At 42.7% G+C, this 19,907-nt stretch overlaps 2 protein-coding genes across 9 annotated transcripts in view; one reads left to right on the top strand and one right to left on the bottom strand.

Annotated features, from left to right (window-relative positions):
- The window catches only part of SLTM (SAFB like transcription modulator), a 35,912-nt gene extending 28,604 nt beyond the window's left edge, over nt 1-7,308 (bottom strand). For both annotated transcript variants that reach the window (XM_075006740.1, XM_075006739.1), the window contains exons 1-2: nt 7,076-7,308; nt 6,062-6,149 (exon numbers count right to left, since the gene is read on the bottom strand). In XM_075006740.1, the coding sequence (XP_074862841.1) occupies nt 6,062-6,149; nt 7,076-7,273 (286 nt within the window). In that variant the 5' untranslated portion in view covers nt 7,274-7,308. The remainder of the gene's footprint in view (nt 1-6,061; nt 6,150-7,075) is intronic.
- Nucleotides 7,309-7,432: 124 nt separating this feature from the next.
- The window catches only part of RNF111 (ring finger protein 111), a 99,603-nt gene continuing 87,128 nt past the window's right edge, over nt 7,433-19,907 (top strand). Inside the window, exon 1 of one of the 7 annotated variants that reach the window (XM_075006791.1) lies at nt 7,433-7,487. Coding sequence is in view for 1 of the 7 variants with exons in the window: in XM_075006788.1 (XP_074862889.1) it covers nt 18,299-18,312 (14 nt within the window). In the remaining 6 variants the exon portion in view is untranslated. The other 6 variants (XM_075006793.1, XM_075006790.1, XM_075006788.1 and 3 more) reach the window with 6 other exon arrangements.

Raw genomic sequence — 19,907 nt, 5'->3', positions numbered from 1 at the left:
AAGTTCGTAACTGTCAGGGCAGTCAAACAGTGGAATAAATTGCCAAGGGAGGTTGTGGAATCTCCATCGCTGGAGATATTTAAGAACAGGTTAGATAGATGTCTATCAGGGATGGTTTAGATAGTACTTGGTCCTGCCATTGGGGCAGGGGGCTGGACTCGATGGCCTCTCGAGGTCCCTTGCAGTCCTAATGTTCTATGATTCTATAAGGGGTCAGCAACCTCTCTCAGGCAGAGTACTGAAAATTTGACCTTTTGACCTCTATGTATGGTCCAAATACCTGCGATACTATTTAAAGTTACTAACAGTCCTACTTACAAACAGCTTTGTTAATAAAGATGAAGTGCTTTACCATTTAGGTGGTGGTTGGCAGCATTAGTTGGTCTTCTGTTAATCTGCAGACAGAACAGCTTTCAGCAAGCTCCTGGCTGCATGGGGAGGACAGGTAGGACTGAGCTCCCACCTCAGGTGCTGATGAAAACTGACTTGCATGCCATTCTTGGCACCTGTGCTGGGGATTGCTGACCCCGAACTAGATTATTAGGTAACTGAAGACAGTTAAATATTGTGCCCAGTACACACAGTTATGCAACATCAGCGTAAGCTAAGGAACTTATACATGGGTCTAAAAGGCACATATATAGTACTGTCACCTTAACACCCGATAGCCCAGGATAATGACAGCTGTGCCTATGAATCAAAGCAAGGTGGCAACACACTGGGAAGAAGTTCCCTACATCCAATACATACGTCTTGAAACAGTGTGCTAACACAGCCTGCCACAAATCTGGATGCCTGAACTTAAGTAATCCATCCATCCATCCTCTGGAACGCAATACTATATGTTATACTTCAGGAGAAAGGCACTACTTTATACATCAGATTTCATAACCATTATAGCACTGCTATTCACACAAACTCAAACTGCTAGAAGTTTTAAAGAGTCTTATTTGGTTAAAATATTGGTATTTTCCTGCCTGAACTCTACCACTCTCTCTAGCTGGGAATGGGGGCAGGTGGCAGTAAAGGATTCCTAGTAAGCATTAAGAGAACAATTAGCTATACAATAGGGTCACAACATTCACAAGGACTCGATGTTCAGAAGCCTCGTGAATGTTGATTTTCGTGAATTGGGGGTGGGGGTAGAGCCCCGGGGAAGCAGCAGAAGCCACCAGCGTTCCTGGCCGGGGCCCCAGGAAGTGGCACTGGTGCTCCCTGCCCTGGAGCTGCTCATGAATAATTGAATTTGCGAACACTAAGCTCACCAATGTGGAGACCTTACAGTATCAGCATGAAGCATTAATTCCAAATTCATTTACATCATCCAAGTAACTATTCTGCTTGTCTTACTCATTCACAATTCTTTACACAAATGATGCTTCACTCCTACTGATGGTCTAGCTAATTATGAAAAAGGACAGTGAAATACAATGTCAATTGAGTGGATGTTAAAAGTGAAACTTTGCTAACATATCAGATACTAGTTATATTTTGGCCACATCTGATACATAAACATGCAGAGTTTTAAAGCCTTTAGTGTTTAGGGGAAAAAGGTAAGAAACGATTATTGCATTTGTTTAGCTTTCAGCAGCAACCAACAGACTAAATTAAGCCCCTCTTACAGTAGGCACCACACTCAGAAAAGTCTGTTTTTATAAAGATTACTTTGCAATAGTATTTAATTGTTATGTGCCTGACTCTTTAACTGTCACTTAACTTCAGTGTCACTATTTGTCCAAATAAAATTAACATCACTTAAAGTTGATATTCTATTATCCTATTTTGGTGACTCTATATGGCACATTTTGAAAATATCTTACAAGTGGTTAGAGCTTCTCCTGCATGCCACTGTAAAGATTCTAACCTTGAGAAAAAACTGAACCCAGTAAGAAATGATCAAACTACTATGTTGGTATTCTCCAGATAATGGGTTTATAGTTCACAGACACAAAAACTCCCACATATTTTTATTGAAATTTCAGATATATCAATCAAATATATTCAATTTAAGTAGTTTAAAGGGTATTTGATAACTAAAAAACAGCACATGAAAAGTTATTAGAAAAAATAAGTCTCTGGTTTGTGGTACTACACTTAACTCCTATCAAGCAATGGAGATGTCTAGAGTTTGGAGGTATGTGCTTTTTTTTGCATCAGTATGTATTGCCAATCTCTTTCTCAAAAAAAGAAGGGTTGTATTTTATTACTATTTTATTTCAGATAAGGTTTGTTGTTGGCAAGAATTTTATAAAATCTGTGAACGCAACTTATCTAGTGAAAGCCTGCAAATTGTACGAATAAACTGCTTTAAGCAATCTGCAAAGTGAGGAGTCTTAAGTATAAACATTCCTTGCGAGCTTAGGGGCAACATGAAGAGGCTTGATGATTAGCCTGGTGATTAGGTATACTCAAAGGAGCAGACTGCAAGTATGATTTCGAACCCACTGAAGAGCATTGGAGAGTTCATCTTTAGTTATTTAAACAACTCTACTCTGAAAAACACAACCTGCTTGGCGAGGAGTTCAAACTAGCTTCTTACATGGTTATCTTAGCAAAACTGTATAGTAAATCCTTTTATATCTGGCAGCCCTGGGACCAGGAGTTTGCTGGATATTCAAATATTCTGGATAACAGAGAGATATATCTAGCAGTGCATAACACAAAGAAAAAAGACCAGCTATTAAGAAAAACAAAAATGCATGCCGAGTACTAGATTTACCAATAACAGTAACACTGTACACTGCAAACTCATACCGTATTTTCTGTATTTATTGTATTTACTATCACTATACTGTACTTACGGAAAAGATAACTAGAATTTACTTATGGTTCAAATGCTGGTTATTTTAGACTTCTGGATATTAGCATGCCAGATATGAAAGAGTTTATTGTAGTAGGAATTTTGGAAGAAAAACAGCATGAAAATTTACTAATAACATCTAGTCTAATGGCTGCTGTTTGAAAAGTGTGAAATTGATACCTGAATGGAAAAAGCATTGGTTTCCCATTCCACAGACGTTTGAAAGAAGGCTCTACTCTGTCTTATCCTTCCCTGAGCCTCTTTCTAAGGGTTTGTCTCTACTACCAGACACTGTGGTGATTGATACACCAGAAGTCAGTTTAGTGGGCCTACTAAAGACCCACTAAAATAGATTGAATATTGACAGCAATCAGCAATGTTCTAGCAAAGTTTCTCCCTTCAACCCAGCATCATGTAGACCCAATGGTAGACAGACCTAAGTACATCAAACTGAGTTGCACTACTAATGTAACTCAAATTGCACATCTTATTTTAGGTAAGACATTCCTCCTTAATGTAAACCTGCCCTAATGGATCTACTACTTCCCTTACAACTTCAGTGGCAGCTCCTGCTATTCATAACTTTTCCACACCTCAGCAGTAACTGGGAAGCAGTAAAAATGTTCTTAGTATAAAGTTCTGAACAACATCAGTATAGTGTACTTACTTGCTTCATCCTGAAGCTACCTGCAGGAAGCTACTAGCTGCAGCAAGATCACTATAGCAGCTTGTTCGCAAATACTATCAAGGAGGCAAAACTGCACTTGTTCGCATCAGAGGACTATTTGTGGAACCAGAATGGCTAGAGGCTTGGGGCTAGTCTACACATGTAGTGCTACACATCTGGGGGAGACACCAGGGTGGATGGGAGTGCCATACATAGCACGGTTCACATCACTCCTCATGCTGATGCAATTTACGTCACTTGGGGGTGGTTAGTCAGAGTCTTGAGCAACTTAAGCGATACCAACATAACCCATATCTACAAAACACTTTAAGTCTTAAAAGAAAGCTCAGTTTCTCAAAGAATTAATAGCTTAAAATGCCCTGTTTACCAGGGAAAACTTCCTGGGACAAGCTGACTACTGGGTTTTTCCAAGACCTACTATTTCCAGTTAGGTTTAAAACAGATTAAAGTAATCGTATTTTAAACAAAAAAAAGTTAGATCTCTACAGTGGAATAGAAAAACAAGAAGGTGGGGGGCAGACCAATGTCATCAGGTAAAATTAATGCATATCAACTTAGCCAAAACTAAACATTCACTTTATTCTCAATATATTTGTAATGAGGAAGAAAAGGTATTACAGTTAAGTCCACTGGAAGCCAAGACTGGGAAAATGTGACACCATATGCTGATGAATGAATATATTTGTCCAGGTCATTCACTTTCGAAAATAAACATATCCAAATATGGTACAGTCTTTTATACAATGTCAGTCTAGCAGTGTGATTGTTATGTTATAAAACTTATATATGAACAAAGTCTAATTTATATTCAGGTTCTATCAAAAGACCACTGTTACCAGAAATGTGTAAAACAAGTTAAGTATCCCATTACAATCAATTTCCGTAAGGTTTCAAAATGAGCAAGAGGAAAAACAGAACTTGCCTCAAGACAACAGAGAGTCGTGTGGCACTTTAAAGATCAAAAAACTTATTCTGTTCAGGCATAAACTTGATCAGGTAAGCTTCGGCTCACAAAAGCTTATGCCCAAATAAATCAATTCATCTTTAAAATGCTACAAGATGTCTCATTTTTTCTGAAGCACAATAACACTGCACTGATGGTACAGTAGATCCCCAACTTACACAGAGGTTGTACTCCCACAACCCCTGTGTAAGTCAATTTTCCTGTACAAAGAGGGGAAACCAAGAAACTGATGAGGGCACCACTCCTGGCCATTTTCCTGGCTCCAGGGAGCGGAAGGGAGCCAGGAAAGTGACCAGCACGTTGCTGGTCAGTTTCCTGCTCTCTGCCACTCTGGAAGCCAGGCTGGGCTTCTCCTCAGCTTCTCCCAAGCTGGGGAGAAGCAACAGGGGTGTGGCTGTCTGTCTGCCTGGCTTCTCCCAGCTGGGAGAAGCTGCAGACGGGCAGATAGCTGTGGCATGGCTTGTCCCAGCTAGGGGAAGTGCAGGAAAAGCTACAGTGGCACAGCTGTCTGTCTGCCCAGCTTCCCCTAGGTGGGAGAGCCAGGTGGGCAGACAGCCACAGAGCAGCTTTAAGTTGCACTTAACTCGTGTTAACGTAAATTAAGTGTGCCTCAAACTCACACATTTCAGGTGTTTACTGTGTCTTTTTGAAAAAGAGAAGTATTTATATTTTACATATAAATCCACAATTCAACTCTACAGAAAGCCTGGAAGATGCTTCTTAATTAGACTTGCCCTTTGCCCCCTGAGTAACATCCACAAAAGGTAGAACCACAGGATGAAGATTGCAGTAGGACTATACAAGGGAAACCTTGTCAGAGGCAAATTCAATACAGCAATATGTATATCACTCATGATTTGGCAAGCTCAAGAAAGAGGCAAAAGAGTCTCAATAGCACAGAAGGAATAACTAGGGTCCTAGTTTAGTTTACTTTTTGCTAAGAACTCAAGCCTGCAAACAAGGTCAGCAGAAAATTCTAAATTTTCAATCTGCAATGCAATTTTCTTAAACCTCCTCCTTAATAATGCAGTAATTTCACCAGACAAAGTGAAATTAACTATTAGAGCAAAATCACATCAATAATCTAGTTTCACTGTTTCCTTTCTGTATTTATCCCAAACAGTCCAGACAAGACTCATTTAAACATTCTTTGTGCAAGAATATTTCAGTTTAAGACTGACGTGCAGTTTTTAGTGCTATTCAATGGCTGTTATTATTACTGGTGTACAATCAATCACCTCTGTCATATGGCACTATTTTTTTTAACAAGCCAGACAATAGAGACTGAACAGTCCAGAAGAAACAATAAGTAACAGATACCGGTATATATGTGACATATATATATATATATAATACTGTGATATATTTATATGTAATACTGCACAGATAGTCATCCAGTTTGGGGGCTGGGGGGAGGAGAACCCTATTTGACTAAATTTGCAAAAAGGTGGACAAAACTGCATCAGGCATAACTGCAGATCCCCACAAGGACTATTTACTGGTATTCAGAAAAAGCAAAGAAGTCTTCTTTATAATTTGACAAATAATTTTTTTTAAAAACTCAATTCAATACATTTGCCCAAAATAATTTGCATTAATAGGTTTTAACCTTTGCCTTTTGTTGGCTTCTTGGTAGGTGTATCAGCTGAAACAGTTATTTCAATATTATCTGGATCTCCTCCTTCTTCTTCAATAGCCTAAATAAGACAAAATAATAACCATTGGTTTATCAAGTTCAACTAGAAGTTGATAATGTACATCCACAAAAGCATAATTTGTTCTTCCCAAATACAAAATATTACGTGAGGGATTTGGATAAGATCATAAACACTTGCAGCAGCTTAAAATTATTAGAGGAACATTTCTACAAAATCCAACGCAGCTCACTATACTACTCCCACAAAATGCAATGCCGCTGGCCAATTTAAATGCATAGGCAGCACTTAGGTCAGGTTAAAGCCCTGGAAGGAAAATACTGTTACAAGAACAGTCTTGCAGCTGAACAAGCCAGCAACCCACCAGAGCTCATTTCATGTCAGCCATACCTCAAGATGCTCAGTCTGAGTCTGAGGACAGAAGCAAGCAGACCTCCTGCTGTAAGCAGGCCCCGCTCAACTCCCCGCCCCCGCTCGCCGAGAAGATCACCAAAACAACTGACCCGCAAAGCAAACAGCACCACCCATGTGCACCAGGTCTGAACGGCGGCAAAATAGGGCCAGGCTGTTCTACTTTGGGAGGCAGAGCTAATGTCACCACCCATATGTGCTGGGCTGAGCCCCGCCGTACGGGGCTCCCAGGAGCTGCTGCCCTACCTCAGTGGGAAACTTGGAAACTAAAGGAGCGACAGTTACCTCCAATTCAGATCTCTGCCCAGCCCGGCCCGAGAGCACCAGCCCAGGCCACCTGCGGCCCGCGCACCACACCCAACCACCCCGATTTAAGACAGGTGAGCGACAGACTCCCCGGCGGCTGCAGGTACCCGCCCGCGACGGGAACCAGAGTCGGGCCACATACAGCGCTAGCAGCTCCCGAAACCGGAAAACAAAGTTGGGCTGGGCCCGGCCTGGCTGGGCCCGGCCTCGCCGGGCCGGGCCGGGCCTCGCGGCCTATACCGGCCTCTCACCTGCTTGAGCCGGGAAATGAGCACCGTCTTCACGCCGCTGCTGTCCAGGTTGCGTCGCTTCAGCTCCGACTTGAGATCGATGACCCGCATCTCGGTGATTTTCTTACTCTCCATCTGGGCTGATCCCAGGGCCGCGGCAGGCGCTGCCGTACCCCCGGCGGCCGCGACGGGAGAGGAGACGGCAGCAGCGGCGGCCATTTTAGGGCGAGTGAGCGCGGCAGCTGCACGCACAATGAAACCCCCTCAGCCGCTTGCTCCCGCCCTCCCTTCCTCAGTACCCGGATGGCGGCCGCCCAGAAGCGGGCTGCAACGGGCATGCGCGTTGGGCTGCTACCGGGTCCCCGACAGAGGCGGAGCTGGAGCCCCGCTGTCTCACCAAGCGTCCGGCGCGCGCGTGGGGCGGCGCTGCCAGGTGGGGCGCGCGGTGGGGCGCTGGCTACGGGCAGGGCTGAGGAGACGGATCACGTTGTCCCTCATTCTAGCCTTGGGAGTGTGTCGGAAAAACTTCTCCGGGGGGCTTGTGGCACCTTCTTCTCGGCGAGGCTCCCTGTGGGCGCAGTTGTGGGCAGCCCGTGAGGCCCGGGACACAGCGGGGCACGATTTCAGATGGGGGAGCAGGGTGGACTGTGCCTGCCACGATGGGAAGGGGAGAGGCTGAGGCCAGTGGCGCCAGCCGCGCTGCCGACCATACTCGTTACAACTAAGCGGCAGCAGGGGAGGAGACCGACTTCATCTCGCCTCCTATTCCCAAGCGCTGCTAAGGCTGGCTTCTTAGCAGGCCACTCGCTAATCGCTGACTGGAGCACAGCATCCAGTTCCTAGATAGAATATTTAACATTTGTCTGACATCTTGGGGCAAGCCATTTAAAAGCTGGTTTGCGAAACACTTAAATTACATTCTTGGTTACTAACGGGGCTGGGGGGAGATGCCCCCTAGACCAAGGAGAGGTTGTTGGAGAGTCGAATCTGAGATGTGAACTCCCAGCCTCAGAAATAGCTCTCCCTGTAACAAAGCGAATCCCCATCTATGTGAATTCGCTCCAGGTACACTGGTAGCTAATTCTGAAAGCCAGCAATGTTTGTCATTCTAATATGTCATAATACCATACCAGTGGCTAATTTCTGAGGACTGGCTTTTTTGGCATTACACTTGAACACAAGCCCCAAGCATTGCCACTGCCCCGTCCCCACCCCCCAAACGTAAGTCACAAACTGCCTCTGCCCAGCTCCCAGGCTTAACCCTCCCTGCCGCCCCAAACTGCTGCAATTCAAGTCACATTCACCTGAAGAAACTGTTAGCTTAAGGAAAATGTGATTGTCCTGAAAGCTACTTCAGCATTGCCTCCTCCAAGTCCTCAAAATCTATTAGTCGTGCCCTCCCAAAATGAGACTGACTTAGAAATTATGTTTTTAAAATAAGTGAGGGGATTGATTGTTGGTATTTGCCTATGAGTTTTGTCTTTAGGGGTTTCTGTCTTCTGTTACCTTGGGGCCCTGTCTTGATATCCTTTTATTTTTTTGGTTGGTTTGTTTGTTTGTTTGTTTGTTTTTTCAGTTGTCTTAGCTCCTATTTCAAGTCTACCTGTTTCATGAAGGAAAGGCTTGGCTTCTTTAGTTGTGGGCTGAAGAGGTCGGTATAATTGGTCTATATACAAATACATGAGGGAGGGAGAAGAAATATTCATGCCAAAGGACAATATTGGCCCAAGAACAAATGTGTATAAATTGGCTATAAATTCATTTTGTATCTTTCATTGCTGAAAAATGGAAGAGGTTTCTAACCATCATAGGAGTGAGGTTCTGAAATAGCCTTCCAATAAGAATACAGGTTGGACCTCTCTTGTCCTGCACCCTCAGGACCTGACTGGTGCTTGATGAGAGAATTTTCCTGACAACATGAGATCAATATTTTCTAGCACATTAAAACCACTTCAATTTTTTAATGGGCTCTTAGAAGACATTTAGGGGTAAATTACAACCAAATAACAGCCCAGAACACTGAGCCAGGACTGGTGGCTGCAAGCAAACTATGGGATCCCAGGAAACTTGGTCATATCCATGATAAGTGGTCATCCAGCTAACTAAAATCATGCTGGATTATGGAGTTTGCCAGACAAGAGAGTTCTGGATTAGAGAAGTACAACCTGTAATATGAGCAGACAACATAAATGGTTTTCAGATGGTGCTTGTTAAATTTATTAGCTGATTTATATGATGCAATTGCTTGTAATAGCAGGGAACTGGACTGGATGTCCTGGGAATCACTTCTGCTCCTGTGTACCTAATTATATGCAAAATCTGAGCATGTCTGCAGGTCTCTCTTCCCTGAAAGCAAGACTTGAAGAATAATGTAGATGGCACATACGTGCCTAATTAATAAAGACTACTAGGCCCTGTCTACACTAGTCACCTTCTTTGTAGGGGGCCTGGCACTGACACAGACCACGAAATATCAATCAGGCTCTGCTGTGCATATGCAGTGCCTTATTAGCATAATGGTGGCCACGTGAATTTTGAAGCTGCCAACTTTGAAGTGCTGACAGGCAGTCTAGTGCTTTGAAATTCTTACTCCCAAAGCAAATTTTGAAATGCTCGCAGCTAGACTGCCTGTCAGCACTTCAAAGTTAGCAGCTTTGAAATTTGTGTGGCTGCCATTATGCTAATGAGGCTCTGCATATGCATAGAAGCTCATCATTGATATTTCCCAGTCCATATTCTTTCCAGGACCTCTTTAAAGAAGGGGCCTAGTGTAGATGTGGGCCTTAGTGATCCATGCTTTTAAAATTTGATGCATTTGGTTCATCATCATCCACTGTGGGCTCAGCGCCTGTTGGTGTCTGATGCCTCTCGCACTATTTCCTTCCATCTTTCCTGGTGCAGTGCAGAGTGGCTTAGTTTCTGTAGTCTAGCTCCGCACCAAACTACTACATCATCTACCCATTCTCTATGGGGCCTGCCTCTCCTATTTGAACCATCCATTATGCCGAATACTAGGGTCTTGATTTTTTCATTCGTCGTTCATTCTGCAAATATGTCCAAATAGTTGTAGCTTCTGTTTTATAACCTTCTGCAGCAGGTTCTCTTTTGGCTGAATGTTGCTGTAAAAGATATCTTTAATTTTAGTGTGTAGTTTTCCTGTTGATACATTAAGGTAGTGTCCTTCAAAATGAGGAGAAAGTTGTAGGAATAAGTTTCTGCTTTTCTTCTAATATAATTTCCTCATAGGATAGTAATGAAAAGAACCATCATTTTATTTGTAAATCAAGTTAATCCGTTGTTTGTATTTACTAAAAATGTGCCTGTTTACTAGGAAGTAGATAGTCTCCTGGTCTGCAATTAGTTCAGGGAATGGAAACGCTTAGCATTTATACAAAGGCGAGGGCTAAAACCACCTTTGTCAGCAGTCCTTATACCTGATTTCCTCCCCCACCTCCACGCATAAGGGGCTGCTGACAAAGGGGACTTTTGTCAGCAGAACCACATCTATGCTGCTTGTTTGCTGCTGGCTGCAGCCTCTTCTGGCAGGGCGATCTTGTGTGAATATGCAGATTAACCACAGATATGTAAATGAGGGACCATTTGTATTTTTTAGACCACTCATTTGTGTCAAGCTGCTGGCCCTATAGCTCAGTGTAGCCCTGGCCTAAAAGTTTTAATTATGTGATTTGGTTTTGTATCTTGCTATGAGAACTCCACAGCAACAATAATACTACGGTATATATAAAATATACCACCACATCCGATCCCACTTATTTTACCATTGAAGAAGTGTACAGATATTATCTTTCAGTGAGCAATGTGCTCACTGGAACGGTGTGATGTTGGTTTTTGGAAAATGGGGCTGTTTTCTCACCAATAAAAATTCTCTATAGCATGTTATTTAATTCTTCTGTAATTTCATAAGTTACTTTTGCACTTTATTGCTCACACTATACCTTATGAATCCTGTGTTCAAGCAGTTGTGTTTTCTAGTCACTCTATGGATTAACGTAATTTTTACAAGGCCCTGTTTTGCCAAAATGATGTGTGTGGTCATTTTAGGATACTGTTTTTCCAGATATCTCAGCAAATGTATAGTTACACAAGTGATGCCTTTTGTGGTGATAGTGAACATCTTTCAAAATCGCTAATGGATGACATTACAAAACTAACTTTTGTATCTGTAGAAAAAGCTCAGTACAGGCAGCAGTAGTGCTTGTTTAATCTACTCTGTATATGTCTCAATTCTCTCTTGCTCCAGGGAGATCACTGAATGTATGAATTCACTTTCACAGCATACGCCTATATTTGCAAACATACTGTATGCAGATGACGGTTGGCATAAGGACATTTTTCCTATAATTAAAACTCTAAATATTTTTATTTTAGTAACCTCACCTTTTTTCCCTACAGGAAAGCCTGTTCTAGGTCTTAATGACAGAAATGCATTCCCCAAAGGTACTGCTGGTACAAATGAATAATTTTCGTATGGAATTTATGCTACTACCTATTGTCTCTCCTCCCTCTGCCCCATTTTCTTTTCTTCCATTACCCATCCTCTGTGTTCCAATTTTCTCTGCATTTGTTTGATTTTTTTTTTTCACTCAGGTCTGTCAGTTTGCACATGGGGGGAAATAGTAGTAGTAGGCATCCTTCAGTCTGCATAGACTATGGATCGCGCCCTTTATAGTTTCAATTGAGGACTTCATTTGCAGTGTCTACTGTGACTATGAAGACCCACACAAGAGTGACAGTCCTTGCTGCGTCTCTTGCAGATGTGGTGGGTGTCTGGCAAGTCCTTAGTGTGCTTTCTGTGCACTCGCTTCTCCTCTGCTAGCTGTCTGATCCTCATCTCACCCTTCTGAAGGCCCTTGTGTAACCCCTGCCTCCATCTGCTGCGGTCGTCTGCTAGTTCTTCCCAGTTGTCCAGCTCGCTGTTTACCTCTCTGAGGTCTCTTGCAGACATCTTTGTAGCGCAACTGGGGGCGTCCGGGAGGTCTTTTGCCAGAGGCTAGCTCACCATACAGGGTGTCTTTGGAATCCTTCCATCATTCATCCTGTGGATGTGGCGAAGCCAGCAGAGCTGACGCTGCCTGAGGAGGGTGTGCATGGTTGGGATTCCAGCTTGCTCGAGGACAGTGGTGTTGGTCACTCTTTCCATGATATTCCAAGGATGCGCCTGAGGCATGGGGGAAATAGAGGGGCTGATTTTTCTCCCCTCCCCGCAAGTGCTACCTTGGAAAGTTCACATTTTGTTACTGGTTATGCCCCAGAAAATGCTGACACTTTATTTAACTTTAAGCAGGGGAGTTATCTTGCCAAAATTGACAGGACTGCAAACTGATGGGATGCTACGATCTTTATTTGTAGCGTGCAAGGAGAGCTGTTTTGTAACTGTGAATGACAAATGCTTCAGCATAGGTCTGATTCCAGCAGTGAAAACTGTACCTATTTGAACATGCAGAATGAGGAAGAAGAGAAGGGTGGGTTCCTCTCTTATGAACTTCTTAGTGTAGGTGTGTGCAATGCTGGTCTTGGAGATATTTTAAAGTAAGCATCTAAACTTGGTTAGAGAAGAAATCTTACAAAGATGACGTGAGTGCACTTCAGGGCTCCACACAGCCAGGGATAAGTATTCGCCATTTATTATTTAACTAGCACTTTAAAGATGAACAAAATCATTTTTAGGTGATGAGCTCTTGTGGGACAGACCCACTTCTGAAGAAGTGGGTCTGTCCCACGAAAGCTCATCACCTAAGAAAATATTTTGTTCATCTTTAAAATACTACTGGCTGGCTCTTTCATTTTGATAGTATATAGACTAGCACGGCTGTCTTTCTGTTACTATTCAATGGTTAGTGAGTTGTGAGCCAATCACGTGATGTGTCTCGGCCTGCCTCTGACCTGTTGATGCTCAACTTTGGCAAATCTGCTCACCCTTCGGCCCTGCTCCATGTCCCCCTGCAAGTTCCCACACTGAAAAGTCATAGCGGCCCTGGCGGCGTGCGGGTATGGCGAGGCCATTCCCTCCTCCACCCGATAGAGGGCGCACTTCAGCACCGGCCACGCCGCCTTAAGCCCCGCCCAGGCGGAGGAGCAGCACGGAAGGAGGAGCCCTGCGGTCGGCGGCTGCGCCTTGCAGGCTGCTGTAAAGCAGCACCAAGTGTCGTGCCGCGTGAGGGAGGGAGGGCTTGGCAGCGGCGGCGGTCTGCTGAGGGGGCTGCGCAGCAGACAAAACCTCAGTTGTCTGGGGCACCTTCGCCAGGCCCCGAGCGGCTTCGGGTGGGGAGTCAGCCAGCGGCGCGAAAGCCGCGTTGCGGGCGCTGCGTGAGGGGCGGCGGGACCTGGGTGCGGGCGTAGCGGAGAAGAGAGCTGGGGCCTGCTGGCCCGGGCCAAGACGAGCTGTGCGGGGTCCTTCTGGCGGCTGAGGCGCTTCTTCCTTTTTTCCCTTTTCCCGCGGCTCTTCCCACTCCGCTCCCCTTCCTCGCCTTAATGTCTCAGGTACGTTGGGGTCCCCCTTGGGGGCGGGGCCGGAGCCGAAATGCAGCCGGGAGTGAGAGGAGGGGGGCGCTTGGGGAGGAGGAGATGTGCATTGTCCGCCTCAAGTTGTCTGAGAGTCTGCAGCTGCTGGTGGTGCCCCTGGTGCAATGAGTGGCCGAGAAAAGGGTGTCGGGTGTACGGGGCCAGGCCTTTCCTGTGTACATGTTACAGGGGCCTTGGGGGAGAGGGAAGGCTGTACTTATGGACCTGCCCTCAACTGTGGGGGCAGTTCAGCTCATGAAGATGTACTGTTGTTTTTAACTCTCTCTCATTGGCTTGTATGCCAAAACCTTGCACGTCCAGTAAGGTTAAAGTTGTTGGGTTTTTTTTTTTTGTTTGTTTGTTTTTTTTTGGTGTGGGTTTTTTTTTTGGGGGGGGGGTGTTAATTAGCCCAAAATAACCAAATTTTGCATTTGGTGAATGACTGTACTAAATATGTGAATTGAAATGAAAGATTTTAATGACAAAAATGGGGGTATTTTAAAGCTTGGATAGGTGTAGTTTGGCATTTATTTCTGATAACTGTCACTGTGTGTGTGTGTGTTCTTGATTCTCATTTTGTGGGATATTTAAGGAGAATGTGATCTACTCTACTGTTTATAAGGGACCTTAGATACGTTTTTTTTCCTGCTCTGCTCACTTTTTTTGAATGCTGCAGAAAAATATCTGGCTTGTGTTGGGAACCTGAGAATAAGGTAATGCTTAAAATGATCCTTCCTCTCTTTCTTTTTTGCTAGCAACTAAAATTACATAGTTTCGTATAAATGGCCTTGTCTTGATTTGCTGGTTCAAGAAAGAAATTATTTGCTTTGCTGTTCTAAAAATGTCCTGTTGGTAGATTTGTAGCAGACTTTCCTTGTTTATAGTATTGCCTGGGGGCCAGCTGAGAACAGGGACCCAGTGTGCTAGATAGTATGCAGTGGTAAACAGTCCTTGTCCTGACAAGTACAGTATGTATTGAGGAAGCAGGTAAAGGTTGGGAAAATAGGATATAACATGCCAGCGGAGTGATGTCTTGCATTCGTCATATTAATTACCATGCTCTATTAAAAATGTTAGGAGTAGCTAAGCTGTGTGTGTGTGTGAGTGAGAGACAGGGGGGGGGGGGGGGAGAGAAAAACGGGAAACGTGCCTGAAAAGGGGTGGGTGGGTGTGTGTGAAGCTTACAGCTGGGTTGGGACAAACTGGACCTTCTCCTGACTGACTGAGAATATCTAAGCAGAACTGTCATCAGAACATTTCCTATATCACTGTGTGTACAATGGTATGCTGCAGGCCTGCTGAGGTTCCTTGAGCAGAGCCTAGAGTTCACCACAGTTAGCTGTTGCAAACTGCAATTCCCCTGTCTATGTGAAGATCTTAAAACAAGTCTAGCTCTCTCATTATAGAGCAAACCTATTTTCCATAGTGTGGCTGAGTTTTCAAGGAAGGTCAGGGGAGCTTTTCTCTTCAAGAATATCATATATCAATGAACTTACTTCCTGTCAGTGTTCCCTGTAATATTTTCCATACGTAAGCAGAATAAACTTTCTTACGTGCACCACCACTAGAAATACACACAGGCCAGTGTGGGTGTCTCTGGGTCCTCTGCTTATCAGGTGGGTAGTGCTTGAATCTGGCTTGGGCAGCTGCCCAAGTGCTCAGCATACAGGGAACACTGGCGCACGTGTGTGTGCGCGAGAGTGTATGTGTGAATGTATATCTATAAGATATAAAAATCAGGGTGTGATGTCCTTAAGTGAAAATCTGTGTCTTTTTGAAGATGAACATTGTTTACACTGCAGTTCACATATCTGCTTTGGTAGCAACTTTCTATTTTGAAAGCTCAGTTAATGGTGCTTGTTTTCACAGAAGGACGAACCTGCAAGCTCAATTGTTAGATAATTGAGATAATGGTAAGCGGGTGAAACTTAATTCATATGTAAACAAGACTAATACCACAGGGTGAACCTGCATGATATAGGGAGATGCTGCACAAATACGTTACAGACCGCTCTACCAATGCGTCTGAATTCTGACCTGTAGTGCACATGTAATGCTTGTGCTAATTTGGGTCCTCTTGACGCAAATTTACAAGCCTACATATTGAGCCAGAATGGTTTTGTGATGTGTGTCATTTTGGACAGGGATTTCTTTTGTTTTTTTTTTTTTTTTTCTCCCCCCCCCACTTTGACTAAGTATGTATTTGAACTCCTTTTTTTTTTTTTTTCTGCTCCTCCACTTCTGTTCTGAGCTATTTAGGAACTTGTCTACATAGATAAATTTACTATAACGATTGCGGTATAATTGTAGACTTCTTAATTTCCCCTTGATGACAGGCCATAAACTGAAGCTTGAAACTTGACCCATGCAGTTACTAGATGGACTGTTACTGAGCATTACTACCAAGAGATAAAAAATGGAGGGCTAATGGGACTCTTCTTTTAGTTCTGTCTTTCCTAGTTGTCAGCAGCAGAAAGACTGCATCTCTTCTAGAACAACAAAAAGTCGTGTGGCATCTTATAGACTAACAGATATATTGGAGCATAAGCTTTCATGGGGAAAGACCTGCTTCATCAGATTCATGAGTGGGGGGGTGGGGGGGGGCGTTTCAGAGAGGTATTTAAAGCGTGGTTGTGTTTCCTAGTTGTTGCCAACAGAAGAATGGCCATTATTACCAGAGTGTCTCATGGCTACGTTGCGATGGAAGAAATGGAATAGGTGTTTGCTGCTCTTAACCTTGATCTCTTGCTAGCTGTGTAGTCCTCTTCAATCAATAATTTGTCTGCTTCTGCTTATAGCTATCAAGCAGCATCATGAAATTGTTCTAATTGTTGAGTTTTGCTGTCACATGCAAGGTTCTCGCTATTGCCTTGATTAGTCTTTTTGTTCTGCTGCTTAGCAAAGATAGGAGCAGCAGCGGTGAGTTGTCTGTAGGTTTGTGGTGGCCCTGCATCAGTATACTTGGTTTATGTCTGGAAGGTTTTCTTAGCAGCCACATGAGCTGAATAATTTGATTTTAAACAAAAGCTTGGTCTTGTGTCAGTTGATATTTGATCACTTGCTAGAGTATGTTTGCACATCCCTGGAAATAATACATCTAGTATGTTGAACCTTTAAATCAGAACTTAATCAAAGGCTTTGATAACTTTTTCCCCACTTCTGGTGGGGGGGAGAGGGTATGTATGTGTTTACACACACACACAGAGGAATATATACTTCAGAGAACTCTAAAGCTAAAACATTCATGGGTTTTCAAATAGTAATGCTTACATTTTAAAACCATTATTTACCTAGTGTTATGTAAGTATGTTTAAAGCAAGGCTGAAACTAAGAATAGTAAAAGTAAGGGTGAAATATTAAAATTGCAGTTGATGTGATAGTGTACTAACAAGATTAATTATTGGGCAGTTCTGTGCCAAACCAGTAGAATGGCTGTAGTACAGCTAACTTCAGTGGCTGTTATATTTTTTTTTTCCAGTTGCTAATAATGTGGTTGATTCTTAGAATAGAAATATGGTTGTGCATGTTTATGTAAATAACTATTTTTGCAAAGTCAACTAACTAAAATGGGTGGTCATAGACTTGAATTCACTGGCATTTTTTTTAAAGTGTATCTATGAGAACTTGGCCAGCAGAGAAAACATGTACTTTTCCTAGGCTGCTAATAGTCTCTGCATGTTTCATCGTAGTCTTATTTGCTTACTGGTATCTAACCTGCAATACCTAATATGAAAATGTCTTTTCTTTGCAATCACTTCTGCATAGTAACAGTCACTGTCAGTAAGTCAGCTTCTGTAAATCTTCTGCCACTCATTTTATACTGATTGTTCCAACCTTGTGTGCTTAGCGTAGCTATAATCTTTTTGCTTTTCTGTAGCAACTGAACATTTGTGAGCTTAATGGATAAGAATTCATGAATTTTTAAAATTCATTAAGGGGCTAGCTTCTTCATATTGTTCAAGTGTATTAACAGCTTCCTACAACTTGCTTTTGCTAAAGTTAATAAATAATAACTTCCCTTAACTTTTTACTTGCAAAGACTACTAAAGAATGGTCTACTTCTGCATCTGGTTGTAGAAAGTAGATAATCTGGCACTTTGTAAAGTTTTAAACACAATACTAATATAGTTCAGCAGACTCTTGAATTGATTATTTGCATGTATTGAATTTGCTGTAGCCATATCTGAAATTTGGCTTTAGGCTTGTAAAATTCCTCAGAGCCAAATTTATTAAAATACTGTGGTTTTTTTTTTTTTATATTTAAGCATTGAATACTTACCATGATTATAGGAAGGAATTTAAAGACATTACACTTTAAAACAAAATGTGTATTATTCTAGTGCTTTTTTTCTTCAATGTTTGTTGATACAATAGCAATTTTTGAGTTTATGAATTAATGCTGTTGTGAATGAAATCCATAATTAAGTGAACTCAACCTAATATGACACTGTCTTTAACTTGCCTGATTGCGACTCCATATTGGTCTTCATAAATGGCCATCAATATTTCCCATTGCTCTGAGAGCCCTAGAATATTGGTATCATCGAGTGACCTTTTACTCTCTCTCCTGTTTTTTAGGTGTGGGCCTTTGGACTTTTTCTTAGTTCAGTTTTTTGTCTTGTTTCTTGCTAGGACTGCTCCAGTGATTGAATAGCTACTTTTGAAATTGATGAAATCAGGTTCAAATAGCAAATGTATGGCGTATTTTAATTATACATCCTGATGCGCTCTATAATGTAAGTAAATGCTGTATGTTGAATCAGAACTCAACAGCACCATGTAAGGTATGGTCTATGTTAAAAAAGTTTGTTGACCCAGCTATGTCATGCAGCGATATGAGAAATCTGCACTTGTGAACATCATTTTTTAAGATGACCTCAAACTTCCAATGTTATGTTAACAGAAAAATGTTTCTAGCAAACTGTCTGTCTCTTGTGGAGGTGGATTGTTGATGGAGTACCCCTTCTGTTGGCATAGGTAGTGTTTAAATTGAATATCTACAGATCTTAGTATTTCAGGCAAGACCTATGTAACCAAGCCGTTAGGCCCTCTCTTGATAGGCAAAAACTGTGGCTTTTTAAATTGTTAGTTCAATGGAGTTAACTTAGTACAAATAAAAAGTTAAGATGCAGGCTAATATAGAAGGATGCATTTATATGAGTATAAAAGAATCCATACTTGTATAACTTCTGGTTCTGTACATGCAACGTGTTACACAAGGATGAGGCACCTTTTGCTCCAGTGTAACTTTTTCCATTAGAGCTGATATACTAGTACTGGACTGGCCAACACAAGGCCCACGGGCCAGGATCTGTCCTGTGACACCTCTTCATCCAGCCCATGAAGCCATCAGTGGCACTACTTTCTCCAAGTCAGCAAAGTGGGTGTGGGACATGCTTTAAAGTGCCATTTGTAGCTCTGGATGCTGATGCTGCTGACTTTCTCCGGCTCCCTGCTCTGCTGCACTGAAATAATGGGACTAAATGTAATTGAAACAAAAAAGCAGTCCAGTAGCACTTTAAAGACTAACAAAATAATTTATTAGGTGATGAGCTTTCGTGGGACAGACTCACTTCCTACAAGCTGAAGAAGTGGGTCTGTCCCACAAGAGCTCATCACCTAATAAATTATTTTGTTAGTCTTTAAAGTGCTACTGGACTGCTTTTTTGTTTTGATAATATATACGCTAGCATGGCTATCTCTCTTACTAAATTTAATTGGTTTAATATCTGGCAGGGTGGTGGGAGGGGTCCAGCTGTTAAACCAATTAAATTTTAGTTCCATTATTTCAATGCGGCAGGACAGGGAGCCGCCTGTGTTGCAGGTGGGGGAAGGGAGCAGGAGAGCTGGGGGAGCCACGCTGTTGTGCTGAGGAGATGGCAATGGTGGCCAAAACAGTGGGGGGAGCAGCATCAGCATGCAGAGCTTGTTGCCTGAGGTAGGTTAATCCTGGGTTTGGGGCTGGGAGGGTTAAACCTGGGAATGGTGGGTGGTGGTTTGGGGCTGAGAGTTGTTAGAGCTGGGGTAGGGGGCAGGTTAGGGGCTATTCTGTGTTTAGTCCCCAAAACAAGTAAAAAATTGCTATATGGCCCCCGATGCAAAAAGGTTGGCAACCCCATAGCAGTATAACTTTTTGGCTAAATAAAAATTGTACTTCCAGCCAACCTAATTATGCCATAAACCTTTTGTATGGATGAATTCTTAACTGAGCTAACATGACTGAAAACACACGCTTCTCTTGCTCCTCAACTGAGTACTTTACTGCTAAGTAGGATTGCTTTCATTTTCAGTATCAGTTTTAAAAGGCGGGGAAATTTCTGCTAGTGTAGAT

The sequence above is a fragment of the Carettochelys insculpta genome, chromosome 12 (assembly GCF_033958435.1).
Source record: "Carettochelys insculpta isolate YL-2023 chromosome 12, ASM3395843v1, whole genome shotgun sequence".
Taxonomy (NCBI): domain Eukaryota; kingdom Metazoa; phylum Chordata; order Testudines; family Carettochelyidae; genus Carettochelys; species Carettochelys insculpta.
Note: the sequence above shows the minus strand (reverse complement) of the source record. Positions and strands in the feature narration are given on the sequence as shown.